The 14,648-nt window shown below is 40.6% G+C and overlaps 1 protein-coding gene across 1 annotated transcript; it reads right to left on the minus strand.

Annotated features, from left to right (window-relative positions):
- Positions 1 to 6,657: 6,657 nt before the first annotated feature.
- LOC147627811 (ABC transporter G family member 11-like) lies at positions 6,658 to 12,652 on the minus strand. The gene is made up of 11 exons (XM_086814786.1): positions 11,915 to 12,652; positions 11,593 to 11,672; positions 11,207 to 11,496; positions 10,893 to 11,064; positions 10,571 to 10,693; positions 10,098 to 10,226; positions 9,683 to 9,877; positions 8,601 to 8,687; positions 8,233 to 8,505; positions 7,825 to 7,932; positions 6,658 to 7,481 (listed from the first exon to the last, which is right to left on the minus strand). The coding sequence occupies exons 1-11, from the start codon at positions 12,270 to 12,272 to the stop codon at positions 7,182 to 7,184; spliced, it is 2,115 nt and encodes a 704-aa protein (XP_086670912.1). The 5' UTR covers positions 12,273 to 12,652; the 3' UTR covers positions 6,658 to 7,181.
- Between the last annotated feature and the right edge of the window lie 1,996 nt (positions 12,653 to 14,648).

Genomic DNA, 14,648 nt, shown 5'->3' on the forward strand with positions numbered 1-14,648 from the left:
TAGGTCACAATTTGCCATTAATTTTTGGAAGGGGCTCACACTCAAATAATCAAAGGTTTTTTCAGCCTTCTCAACCTACCTCTTATGGTTAACCTCAGCGCTCTTATAGGCCCAATCAATCCAATTATCCTTGGACCTTTTATCCACGCTCTATCTTTAACCCTAATGCCCAATGTACTTATTGTTATCGCATTAAACATCTAGAGACTGTCATACTAAGCAAAGGAGATAGCATTACTCTAGATAGCTAGAGCTCAAGACACTAATATGGCCTCTAGTCTAGTTGAGGAATTTTAATATGAGGATGAGTCTATGCCCATGAATACTATATTAGGGAGTTTGATAAAATCCCATTACTTTGGGAATTTAGATTTCAATATACTTTTTGGTGTATCTTCAGCATATACTCTTCAAGAGCTTTCCAATTATATGTCAGATGAGTTGGTTTTGACAAAAGCTTAAATGGGTTCACCGTGCCCTCATTTTTTAAATCTTGCAAAACGGGAATCGGGATTCTCCCAAAATCCCTAAGATGGTCTTCATGTAGTTATGTTCTACATCTATGCATACAACTCACACCAAATCGGACATTTAGTATTTTGATACGGGCACCACCCACCATATGACTCATAATTATGATTGGCTCACTTCAAACACTTCCTGAACCCTTTAGTGCTCATCTTGGTGTTATGGGCTACCACACCTCCAAGAGGGAACTCAACACATTCACTTAAAGGATGAGCAATAGATCACAACTATCATAGGGCATTTACCAATGCTTCGAACTTGAGTCCCTTAAGGCCTCCAAGCTTGCCTGTTAATCTCCAACCTCCAAGCTCCACCTCTACGCTGTCACCGTAGAGTCGCTCGCACCGTCGCATAAGGCAATCACTCTCTCTCTCACTCTCTCACACAAGCATGAATCACACAAGCATAAAAGAGGAACAATGCTAGAATGCTTTCTCTCTCTCCCTCAATCTCTCTCAAGACACAAGGGAGAGCTCTCTATCGCACAAAAGGGATTGTGTCTTTTCATTATGCGAAAAATGCCTTGTATACATTTGGCCCTTATTCACACTTGGACGCCCAAAACTTACTTACTAGGCCTTGGGTGGTCAATATCTCATAATGTACAACTTTTATAGTACCGTTTCATGACACTTATTAATGTCCTCAATGGGAGGATCATGTTTGTTAATCCAAAATGGGATTAACATCCCCCCCTTCCTAATGTGGGTTTTGTCCGCATAACCTATTATCGAGGTCTAAAGACTTGGTCACCAAACTCATGTCGGTAGAAGTTCCTCCTAGATTGGAGCTTTTTGAGTGCTCGTTTGAATGCTGAGTGTGATCTCCAGAATCCTGTATATCCACCATGTCTTCTAAAGTGATATGTATATAGCCGGGAAGACATTGCAGTCAGTGGTAGTAAAGCATGATACCCATGTCGGATGGCCCTTGGTTCATATCGAACTTTAGGTGTTCTGCTTCATAGCCATCGTAGGGCTCCTTTGGTTGGTCTATTAGCACCACCACCAATTTCAAAAATGTGACGCTAGCCACAATAGCAGAGTCTGGAATTCTATGCCATGCCCTTATCCATGCAAGCATATGCTATCTTTGCTCCTGAATGTTTGCAAATGTTGCTGGTATGAAAATGGGGAAGTTGTAGCACACATGTGAGTCGCGCCTCTTGGCTTCCTAAAATTCCAGCGGTGTCCATCTTCTTTTAAATGGCATGTATAAAGGATCGACCTGTAGTGTTGGTGGCACACCCATATACACTTGGATGTATTCCAGAATTGCCAGGTACTCCTTCCTCTAGTCTGGCTATATTCCAAAGTCTTCCAGTTGGGGGTGCTCTTCATTGGTGAGGCATAGCCACCTCTAGTGTGCACAGGGTTTGCTTTCCTCCACCTTCAAAAATAGAAACTGATCATAAATGTAACGATCTGTATCTCGAGCAGATCAACTAACTGAGGATTTTCCAGCTTTATGTGCTTTTCCACATTCGCCCATAATATACCCTCTCCAACTAATGGAAGTAGTTCTTCTAAGTCAGGGCATGGAGCGCGGAGAGGGTATGGTACATTATGCTATTTTATTGGAGTGATTTTTGAATAAGCTTCTGGTGGCATGATTCTTCTTGTGGGCTCAAATGGAATTATCTGCATATGAGGACTTTGAACATTAACTTTGGCTTCAATAGAGGGTTGCCAGCATGAATGAACCCCTTGTACTCTCTGTAGTTGATAAAGAATCCAAATCGGTATCATTAGTAAATGCTTCAAGATTATCTTGCGGGATAGGATATCGTACCTCTTGAGAGTGATGTTGGTGGAGATGGGTGAGGTGCCAGTACCTCCTCCGCCGGGGTGAGAGGGTTAGTGGGAAAATCTATCTCGAGAGGATGGAAAGATGAGAAAATGCAGTCAGCTTGAGAGGTGTTAGTAGGTGGTGTGTTAGGATATGGGTTAAGTAGCTTACTAGCTCTAATCAACATAATCAACATCGTGCAATATTGGGTGATCCCAATAGCTTGAATGGATCGCTAAACAAAGCGGTGCCAAATATGTTCAAGTCAAGAGCTTACATTAGCCTTGCCGAATCATGTGTTATTAGTCCTTGCCTTCGAGCAACAAATGTAACTTTCCGATGTGGGTGCGCTAGCTCGTCCGTCGCATCCTCACTCCATTGTCACGCTAGAATGCTCCTTACCAATGGGGTGAAGAAAGAGCTCCTTACCAATGGAGTGAAGGAAGAGCTCTCTATACCTAGATGGAGCTCTCCTTTCAGATGTGGGCGACCTAGTTCATCCATCGTGTCCTCACTCCGTTGTCACACTAGAATGCTCCTTATTACTAATGGGGTGAAGGAAGAGCTCTCTATGCCTAGATAGAGACAAAAAGAGATTTGTTATTCCGTTGTCACACCAGAATGCTCCTTACTAATGGGGTGAAGGAATATCTCTCTATGCCTTTATGGAGACAAAAAGAGATTCGTCTTTGTAGCGACAGTGGTTCCCTCGCACAAAACTTCAGGGGAAGAAGAGGAAGCTCATACAAGAGGGAAACCTAAAAACAAACCTTTATAGCATGCATGCATCAAACAAGCAAGATTCACTAGCATACATACAAGAATGAAGAGGAAAGAAAAAAGCTCACATGTATTCTATCACAAGGGAATGATTGTGTATTGCTAATTGTCAAAAAATGCCTTCTATACAAAGTGACTAGTTTCACATTAGGTCAGCTATACTTAAAAATTGCCCGGCTTCTATTTACTAGTCTTAAGCAAGTATATACACATAGTCCATAAACTTTCCCTATTTTATATTAAGCACATGGTAAGGCTACTTTATGAACTCCAACACCATAAGGACCAATTCGAACGGGTAAGATGGCAAAGCACCTTACGGTAGGTGTGGCGGGTGAAACCATGTACAGAGTGACACAACGGCTCTCTTATACCTCATGATGCTCTTCCTTACACATAATGTGGTTTAATAAATATAACAACATATGTTAATGCTAATGACCAACTTCTACCCCATTCCAATAGCTCTCTTATTCCTCATGATGCTCTTCCTTACACATTATGTTGTTTAATAGATATTACAATCTATGTTAATGCTGATGACCAACTTCTACCTCCTTCCAATATCTCCCTCTTATGCCTCATGATGATCTTCCTTACACACTATGTGGTTTGATACATAAAACATCAAAGTTTAGTGTTTATACATCAAAGATCTCTGGTCATAGGTTTTCCCTTCCTAGAATTCAATCAAAAAAATTGTGAGACTTGTGACGGGAAACACAATAGAGAAATCTTCCTTAGAAATCCCACTAGAATTATTAGAATACTAGATTTCATGCCTTCAGACCTTTATGGGCCAATAAATACTGCCATGATCAAACCTTTGTAGATGTTTTTTCACAAAAAAATCATGAGGAAACCGCCCTAAAGGTCAAATAATGGGGGTGAATATACCTCCAATGAATTCAAAGAATATCATCAAGAGAATGGCATCAAGTTATAACAAGTGGCAATATACTATTCTTGATACTCCTTGACCAAGTGGAGCTACCAAAAGAATGAATCGGGCCTTAGTTGAAAAACCACATAGCATGCTCAAGGCTAAGAGTTTGCCCAATATGTTATTATAAGAAATTGTTGTAATAGTTATGCATCTCCAAAATCAAAGTGCATCCAAAGCACTCTATAATTTAACCCGTGAAGAGGTTTCACGAGTGTAAAGCCTAATATGTCTTAGATGTAAATATTTGGATGCACTACATAATGAAAGGAAGAAACTACGTTTAAAAATCTAATGAATTTATATTTAATGAATATGGTGCAAACATAAGTCTTATATGCTGTAATTATGACACTTAACAAGCTTTCTTCTGAAGGGATGTTATATTTAATGAAGACCCAAATGGTATTATCAATATTAATGTTGATTAATCTTTCATTTGTAAAGTGAAACAAAAGGGGAAGATATTCCATCCCGCTCAAATGCGATTCTCATAGACAAATTTGATTCTTTAGAATTTGAGGAATCAAATCCAATCGTTGGAAGACTACACCAAGTTGATACAATGATTTATCAACATTATTAAAAATATCATAACCAAAAAGGTATGAGAAAGTTGCAAGAAATAAGGATTAAGAAGAATCTATGAAAGTTACAAGAAATAAGGATTAAGAAGAATCTATGAATGAGCAATACATGAACCCTTAATAAATCACGCTTTCTAGTTACATGAACCCTTAATAAATCACGCTTTCTAGTAGCTAACCAAGTAGTAGGTTATTACACTACAGAAGGGGCATTTAGTTTAATTAAGTTTCCATTGCATTTAGTTAAATAAAATCGGGGGTGGTAAGTGTGTTGTCAGGCCTTAGACTCTCTTTCTCTTTTCCCTTAATCTACGCCTTAATATCTCACTAATCATGAGGAGATTATGCAAGAAATGGATAGGAATGAGAAGTACCATGAAAGGCTGATGGATTGGGCACAACAAATCTCCACTAATCACTCACTAATCTTTAGTAAACAACCCCCTATGGAAATTTAGAAAAATGACGCCCATATAAAACACAATAAATCAGGCTTTCTGGCTACCTATAAGGAGTATTTAGTTAATTAAGTTTCCATTATTACCATAAATAATATCATATTTATTTCATCTTGCCTTCCCTTACTCTTTCTTTGTCTCTCGCTTTTTGCAGTCCATACATATATGTAAAACACGTGCACATATATAGTCCATTATGTTCATTATACGCCTTCCACTATGCTGATTATCTCTTTACTATTAATAATAATCAATGTTATACTTAATAAATATCATAAAAATAAGCAATCAAAGCTCTTCCTCTATTTTTTAACATTTTTACTTCTATTTTTATTATTTTTTAAGAGAATTAAAACACTTATTTTCTAATTATCACTTAATATCCTATATTCCAAGTAACAAAGAAAGTGTCTTTTAAAAATAACATTGACTAAATTCATAATTTTAAAGGAAGTTCTCATTTTGAAAACACTTTTCTTAGTTCATCCTCTATAAATTTCCAAAATTGTTCTAAATGGTTGATTTTCCACTTGAAGTTTATTTTAAATTTTCCTTTCATCATTTAACTTTTAAAAATAAAATTGGTATTACCTATCTATGTTGCTCATTATTTTTAAATTTTCTCTATCGTTTACTAATTATACTGAATATTCTAACCTCAAAAATGGATGTTTTGAACCTAGAAATTATGTTTCCTTTTTTTGTTTAAGAATTAATAAATCATTTTAAAAACCTATAGGAAACTTTTCACACTTTGACAATACTTTTCCTTCCTCTAATAAAATAGTGAACCCCATTTTTGTACATATTTTCATCCCCATTCTATTTTTTTATGAAAACAGTAGATTATATAGTTCATTAATTTAAAAATACTAAACTTTAATAAAACTTAACATGTATAGCATCTTAAAACTTTGGCCTTTTTATGTCTCCTTTTTATGTCTAAGCTTCAGCAGGTGCAGCTTTATTACTGGGTGATTAGATCTCTTGATATTCCTTGACCATAACTTTAATGCTTAATTTAAAGAGAGACTAATGGGATTGGCTCCATTTTCTTGATCAATGACTCCCTCTTCTCTTCAATGTAAAGTTTAACTAAAGTTGACTTTGTTCATACACACAATCATTAATAACAACATCCTCTACCCAAATTTCACATCATAAATACACCAAAGTAAAGTATAGTCTCCTTGTATATTATATGTAAATCAATGTAAACATCAAAAGTCTCCCCTACCAATAATGATATTTTTCTACTAAACGCACGCCTTGTAATAACCTTTTCATGTGTTGAATAGGATGATGTGAACGCTAACAACTTATTAGATTGAGAGATGTTCAGGCTCGAGAGATTAGATCTGGTAGTGATTATTGCATTATTGTTGGTTACATGCTAACCAACATTTGGAGTGTCTTTTTCTTGGCATTGCCTTTATTTTTCGTTAGCAAGACTTTATATTTTTTTGCAAAAGATATCACTGTGAACAATTTCGAAATGCGGTATATGATTTATTGAGGAGGGAACAAGTTAAAACACCACTATACTGAGAGCTAAATAAACAAGCCATTCTTCTGTTATAAACTATATCATTTTATTTGATGAGGCATATGCAATGTAAAGCCCTGCTTATGCCAAATCACAGTAGGGCATATAATATATTATTAATAATAAGAGGCTTCTGTTTTTTTTTAACCGACCATAAGATGTCGTCGATCCAACCAACATTCCAACAACAAGAGAAACTGCTGGTTTTATAGCAACAAAGCAGCATTGCTCCCATAGCTCAGAAGGCACGGGAAGAAGAACATGCCACTGTAGCAGAAGAAAAAAAGGCTGGAAGTCTTTAAGAAACAATCTGCGCTTGGCATTTCTCCTGCGTCTGTCGTGATGCAACTAAGTGATGGGTTGGGTGGGTGCGTGGGTGGGTGGGTGGGTGGCAGGCGGCCAAAACCGAGTAGATTTCAGCGTTTGGACAGAATTGTATACTCTTCTTCAATGGAGTTGGGTTGTTGCAGTAAAAGCTTCACTATAATATCATACAGATTGAAGGGAAAAGATAATATTGTCCATCTCTGCCTCCTCTCACCACGGGATTGCTACCTTCTGAATGGGGACATGTTAGGGGGCCCTTGTTTGGCAGCACTATGAACAGCAGAGTTCCTTCTTTTCAACGACCTCCGTGCTAGCTTTCCTCTCACCCATGGTGTTATGTTCTCCTTAATCTTGATCATCAGCAAAAAGATGATGCGATATCCCACCACCATAACATAAATCACCGACAGGTCCACCCACTTCGACCGATTCATGTCAATCTGGAACACATCCCTCACTAGCTCTTCTCCTGTTATGGTGCCATTGTCAAACACCAAGCCCAGCAAATCATTCTGATATTGCCCCTGAAAAAGACCAGTGGAGTACCGTGCAATCATTTAGGGCACATATGTGTATGCAGCATCCAAGACACGTGAAATTCTCATGTATTTTCTGTGGTTGAGATCCTTGGTCTGCTCATCTAAGTAGTCCTTCTAACCGGGCTTATAATAGAAGACCAGCAATCCAAAGTTGAATCAAGTTCACACAGCCACAAATCAAGGGCACATCATATCTCCATGTGTACACATGCATGCAGACATATGCATGTATGTGTTTGTGTGAACATGATTCATTGTATGTATTCTACTTTCATTAACACTAATTTCCAGAAACATTATTCGACACATTTTATATAAATTTACACACCTGTAGTGCCCAAAAGTCGAAGCTTAGATAGGAGACAGGATATCGCCAAACTGGCTTGGGAATATCCCCAGGCAAACGAAAGTAGCCAGCTACTAGCATGAAGATTCCCTGCATATCAGAGGATCAGCATCAAAAATCACAATTCCTTAAAAGCTTTACTTAAAAGACATCGAGATCAGGTCTTAGTATTTACAGTGTTTACACAACTTATGCAGCTATATTTAACCGGACGTGTCAATTAAAGCTTCTATTTGACAATAGAGAATGTGGAATCCAGTCATATTCATTAATGACATTGAAGAAGCCCCCCTATAAGGTGTGATCTTTTTCAGTTCTGAAAAATATAAAGAAACTCAAGAAATGCGTAGCATTTTTTGGGATTTCAATCAAGTGATGTAGGCAGCAAACCTGAATCCCAGCTCCAGTGATGATGCCCATCAAAAAGTTTGGAACAACGCTTGCAATTGCCATCATCATGGCTTCCACAACCATGACAGACCCATACAGCCCTAGTGTGAAATACAAGAAGTGTACAAATCCGGGGTGCAAGCCGACCATGAAGTAGCAGATGGAAGAGGAGATGGCTGAAATGAGGAGCAGGAATGGCATGGAGGAGAGCGAGTTCCCCATAACAAAGGCCACAACCCCATAGTGCCCATTTAACCTCTCCCTTTGAAACACCTGAGATCAAACATGATGCAACTTTTGTCATAAATCAAGCATGTCTAATCCGACTGTGCTTTGACTATGAAAAGCTCAAGATAGAAAATGCTTACCTTCATGTCTTCTACGAAAGACGGAAAACCACCAATGGACATGAATGTGACGAACCCAAATATGAAGGAGCCACATGAGCCTCTAGCCTGCATATGAAGATGTGTTATTGGCGTGGTCTGAACAGGTTTGATCAGATTGAATTTGGGAAAAAAAGGTAAAAAGCCTGACTGGCACAGGGCACTCCTTTAAAACGCAAGAGAGAGCAGCAGAGAATGGCCATACCGCAGGTGGGATGCCGAGAGCAAAGATAATTTTTAACAGGCTGGGTCACCTTTCAAAATGATTGATGGGTTGGGTTTAGTAGAATTAGTGCCCATTTTTTCACATTCTTAATCATACCTGTCAAAGAGCAACCTTGGCCGGGAGCCTCCCTGCAGAATGGCTCGACCCAGCAAGGCCCTCGTGTTCCGTCACACGCACACAGGCTCCGGTTTAACAGTCGGTGTTCCTGGACCGGCTGGTTCAGAACTTGCCGGTACTGGCATCTGTGACGGAGTAGGAAGCGGCCATCAAAAGGCCTTTCCCGGCCGTAATGGGTCGTGGGGAGGTGGAGATGGCGACAGCTGAGGCTTCCTCTTGCAAGCACATCAGCAGCTAGAAGGGACGGCGACCTGGTGCTCAATCGTATGAAGACAGCTCTCAGCACCTAGAATGCCAAACATTCCATGAGGTGACGTGTCAGCATCCTAGGGCATTCTCCTATTTCAATGCAAGGCCATTGAACGCCTCACATACAGCCGCCACTGATCCACAGCCATTACGGAGTTGAGAAAGGCTGTCGAGAGGCCTTTCCTGGCTATCATGGTCTGGGGGAGCGAAACATGCTCCAATGAAATTCCTCCAGGTCATCTAAAAAAATGTCGATTGTGACAAGCAGAACTCGGCAGGCAGAATGCATGACAGGGAAACCTTCTGGCCAGACCACATCACCACTCGGAGTGGATAGTGACAAGTCTGGCCATACCACATCAGCACTCGAAGGATGGTTACAGGTGAGTAAACCAGATGAAGATTCTGCATTATTATACCTCATCATTAACTATTAAAAGGGCAAATGTATTGAAAAGATTTGTCTCTGTACCAAGATGGCGTCGTAGCTGGTTCCCACATTGTAGTAGATGGTGCCCACGCATAAGCTGACTAGGATGTAGATGACAAGTCGGAGCCAATAATAGCCCACGTCTCTTGACATGTTGATGAAGGACCTCCTTGTCAGCATGGACATCTGCATCCAAAAGCTGGCCTGGCTTCCACTCGACTCCAACACAGTACCTTTCTGCAACACGTTAAAAATTATCAATAACCATCCACAAGTTACTATTCACCAATATACACCAACTATAAATGATACTGCAATGTTGCTTAGGCATCAACAAGGAGCTCTTTAATAAATGTTAACAAAATTGTTTACCGATAAAACTAATTCAGCGATCTGAATTGTTTTAACACTTAAGTACCATATAATTTGGATTAAAAAAACCGTAAAATGGGCTTACAATTTGAGTGACTTCGTGCACTTTGGCCGCTGCTTGCAAAGCATACTCTGATGTTTGGTAGGATTCAAGCAGTACATTTATGACTTGGGAAGTCGACAGCCTGTCGAGAGGGTCTATAGTCTCGTGTTCCTGCGAGCGACAGCTACAATTAGAGATTTAACTTTGGTTTAGTTAATTGGCGTCATAAACACGGTGTAATGATGCGAGCTGTGGTTAATGTTGCAGTCTATTTGAGGAGGAGTGTGATCTGTTTAAAAGTTTAGTCATGAAATGAATAATTGGTAACACATGCGTGCTCGACCATAGATAAATAGCACATTTACGGTGATTAAAGAGGGTCTTTGGGCTAGGAAGTTGTTCTGTAAAACAGCTAAATCAATATGCTTGCAAGTTTGTTCCATAATTAATTTGAGTTTGATTTCTGTGAACATATTATGCAGTAATGGGTAGTTAACGAAGGTGGTTGAGCTCACCCGGATACGGAAAGATCCTTTCAAAGTAGCATTAACTCGGTCGAAATCAGAGTTAATGCATCGGAGAAAATGGTCAGAGGGGTTTCTCAGCGTGGGGCATGGGAAACCGGCAGAGGCGAAGAACTGCACGAAGATATAATATGTCGTATAATAAATAAATAAGAACGTGTGTTGAAAAAAGATATATACCAAAAAAGTTAAATAATAATAATAATATTTTAAAAGTACGAAATTGACTAATAAAGTTAAATAATAATAATAAAATTTTAAAAGTACGAAATTGAATGATAGGATAGTTTTAAGAGTGCGAAGAAATTCATACGTTGCATGCCTCCGAGGCTTGGCCGAAGTAGATGGTCCTGCCGCCTGAGAGGAGGTAGAGGTTGTCAAAGAGCTCAAACACCTCGCTGCTCGGCTGATGAATTGAAGCGATTACTGTGCGCCCATCCATGGCCAAATTTCGTATGGTTTGGGTGACGAAAAATGCAGAGGCACTGCAAGATCACAGTTTTGAGACAAAATTACGGTCACTTAACATTGCAATTAGCTGATTAATTAACAGTCTCTTGTGCTTGTGTTCATGCTTGCATGCTCTCTCCCTCTGAGTGAATGGTTGAGAGCAATTTATGATCCTACCTGTCTAGGCCGCTCGTGGGCTCGTCCAGGAAGAGGAGGCGAGGCCGCATGAGGATTTCAATGGCGATGCTCACTCGCCGCCTCTCGCCCCCGCTGATGCCCCTCAAGTGCCAGTTTCCCACCGGCGTGTCCGCGCAATCCTGCAGTCCCATCTCTGCAATCACACTCTCCACTATGGCCTTCTTCTCCATCGCAGGCATCTTGTCAGGCAATCGTATCTTCGCCGAGAATGTTATGGTCTCCCTCACTGTCAGAGTGCCAATCAAAGTGTCCTCTTGCGTCACATACGCCTGGATGCAGAGCCATTGGCTAATTAGCTTGACACAAACACATAACCACACCAGGAAATGCAGAAAAAAGTATGCTACTCAACCATCTCGCCTTACCGCAGCTCCAAAGCACAGCTTCCTCTTCTTTCCATTCAACAGCACAGCCCCCGTCTGAGTGGTATTAGTGGCTAACCTCCCTGTTTAGACCAGAACATGCAACAATATAAAGATCAACACTAATCACACCCCACAACTCCTGCTAAATACATTACCAAACTAGATTTTAAAACTTTTGCCAAGCCCACATTCAATTATGACTAATCCCAATCACTTTTAAATACTGACCCCCTGAATTATCCACTATTGCGTAACCCAGTGAATTGAAAAAAAAACACTTCATGCTTAAGCACTGATCTTCCTTAAATGCATCTTTTCATACCTGCTAGTGTGTCCAGCAACGTCGATTTGCCTGACCCTGATGGACCCATGATGGCCATGAAATGCCCTGGCTCCGCATATCCAGTTAAATTATCCAGCACAGTCTGGCTCTCCCCCTTGTGATTCAACACCTTCACCGTCAAATCCTTCCATGCTAGCCACGCAGAAACATCCCCTATTTTTTGCGTATCAGTGGAAATTTTCCACAAACTCTCACTTAGCGGGCTTAGTCCTCCCGCTAATCCATTATTCTTGGCCGCTTCTTCGATAGAGAAAGAGGTGTGGCCGCCGCCATACCTATAGTTTCCAGCAGGAGGGTCAAAATGGTGTGAGTTAGAGTAAACGGAAGAGCTGCCCATCTCTCACAGCTTCTGACAAGCTACGGGAAGCTTTCCGCAGATGGAAAAACTTTAGCAGTTCAGCAGATGATAAGTAGAAGTGCAGAAGCTGGTGTGATAAAGAGGGGTGAGGGCTATGGAATGAAGATAAAACGTGGGTTAACTCTGCAGGAACACTAAGTGAGAAGAGCAAGAAGGTGGTTATGTAAACAATGACAGGCGCAAGATGAATTGGCTCAGCTGAGTGCCACAAGCAGGCCTAGCTGAGCAGTGACAAGAAGGGGCTGTGCAGATGCGGGCTTTAGAGGGCAGAGGCAACAGCCGTAGGGGACTGGGTTGGTGTGCCACACTGCAGAATAGTGGGTGGGAAAACCCGGACAGATTGAGATGGGACGAACGGTGAAATGGAATTCAAGCGGATGATTGTGAGGAGGGTAGATGGGAAATGATAAGATCATAGATGCAAAAGAGAAGGGTGGATAGGGGGGATCAATGGAGTGGTAGCTTTGGAAGCAGCTGGGCCGACCACCAACATTAAAGGCTTCCCCCCTCCCCACCCTTCCTGCCCTAAAACGCTGCTAAATTAGCAGTTCACCTACCATCAAAAGCCCAAACTCAAAACATTGCACTTAAAAAACCCGTGTAGTTTTCATAGTTCAAATCAAGAAATATTTCTATTCTTTTTAAATTAGTTTTAAAACCGGTTAGCCTATGCTTTTTTTTTCAATAAAAAGCCGGTTGATCTTGAAGGTTATTCTTTTTATTCGCTGTTTTAAAAAAATTGTTTGTAAGATGCTATATCTAATGCTATGAGCCTTTCCCCACTGCCCACATAATTGGTCCTTGCATTGAATGCTAAACTACCACTTACGTTCTCACACATTTTTAATGTCATCAACGCATTTACTTCCTTGGCCAAGTTTGTGAGGAGAGTGTAACTACTTTGATTTTGGTACACTTACCATGAACATAGGCATGTTCACATGCCAACAAGCCACTACTTGGAATCCAAGTGGGCAGAATCAATGTTTTTTTTTCATACATACCCGGAGGCCACTCAAGTGGGTGGAGCCGATTTTCCCTTCCAACAATTAGCCAATTATCATGGTCGGGCAAGGGCCACGTACCATCGGACAAGAGCCACGAATTAGGCATCCCCCATGACCACCGCGATGAGTCGAGCGCTGGAACAGCGCAAGGGTCTCGTATGGATCCTCCTATCTTGGGTGATCCACCACCCGAAGAGGATGAGTCACTCGAGTGTTCAAGGGGCAAGAGCCCGAGCAACCAAACACATCAAGCGAGCATAGGTGTCCCTTTATAACATGAGAGAGCCTAGTGGGACTTGAACTCATAACCTAGAGGTTACAAGTCACAAGCTTGACCACTACACTAACTCAGTTTTGGGACAGGGCGGAATGAGTGTTCACACGAAAAACTAACCTTTAGTGTATTTTTCATCGGCTGAAATTTAAAAATCCTTGTCAAATTGTGGGCTTGCCTTGAAGAAAACCGATCAATTTTTATGACTTTTAGTTATACAACTAGAAAATCCCTGAATTTTTTGCAGTAAAGCCAAGGTTTTTCCAACCTTTTCCTTTTTTCCACGGGCTAGGAAATTTGTTTTTTGCGAGCATTGGGCGGAATCCAAGTGGGCAACCTTTTGATGCACTACCCCAAAGTTAAGTGGTGTGGCCATCACACTTTTTCACATACGTGGATATAAATTATTTAAAGTTTTCAGCTCATTTTGTTTAACTTGATTCTTATAGTCCGAGTCTAATCCGTGAATAAATCCATGAATTTTCTCTAAAAGTCGTCCATTCATTTCAACTTGAGAATGATTTCTCAATAATTGGATATATACAAAGTTAATGTGCGATTTTTCATCTCACAATTGTCCCATGCTTCCCAATTACGATCCATCTCATTCTCTGGAAGAAATTCTTTCATGAATGCACTTTCAAATTCAGCCCATGTATGTAGTAGGCCGATTTCTGGACTCTAAGCTCATCCACCACTTATATGCTTTACCTCCTAGAGTTAAGCTCGCTTCAAGTGCGCATATCTCCTCTGGAGTGTGACACAGTCAATGCAAGTTTTGCCACTTTTGTAAAAAAGTGTTGACCTCATCCTTATTGTGTTCCTTCTCCTCCCCAGTAAAGGTCGGAGGTTTCAAATATTTTAGAATAGCAACAGCATCTCTAGAGTGAGACGTACGGACATTCATGTTGCCCCCTTGGGCGGGAGACATTGGCATCCCTCCCCCACTGAAGCACTTACATGTTATCCTTTAACTCCTGAAGAAAGAGGAGTATCTTATCGTACTTGGCCTCAATGTCCAAAGTACGAGACTCTAGAGCCTTAAACGGTTTAGTGCTGACCAAATGATCATCA

Source organism: Cibotium barometz, chromosome 20, assembly GCF_041138505.1.
Source record: "Cibotium barometz isolate CiBa-2024 chromosome 20, ASM4113850v1, whole genome shotgun sequence".
NCBI lineage: Eukaryota > Viridiplantae > Streptophyta > Polypodiopsida > Cyatheales > Cibotiaceae > Cibotium > Cibotium barometz.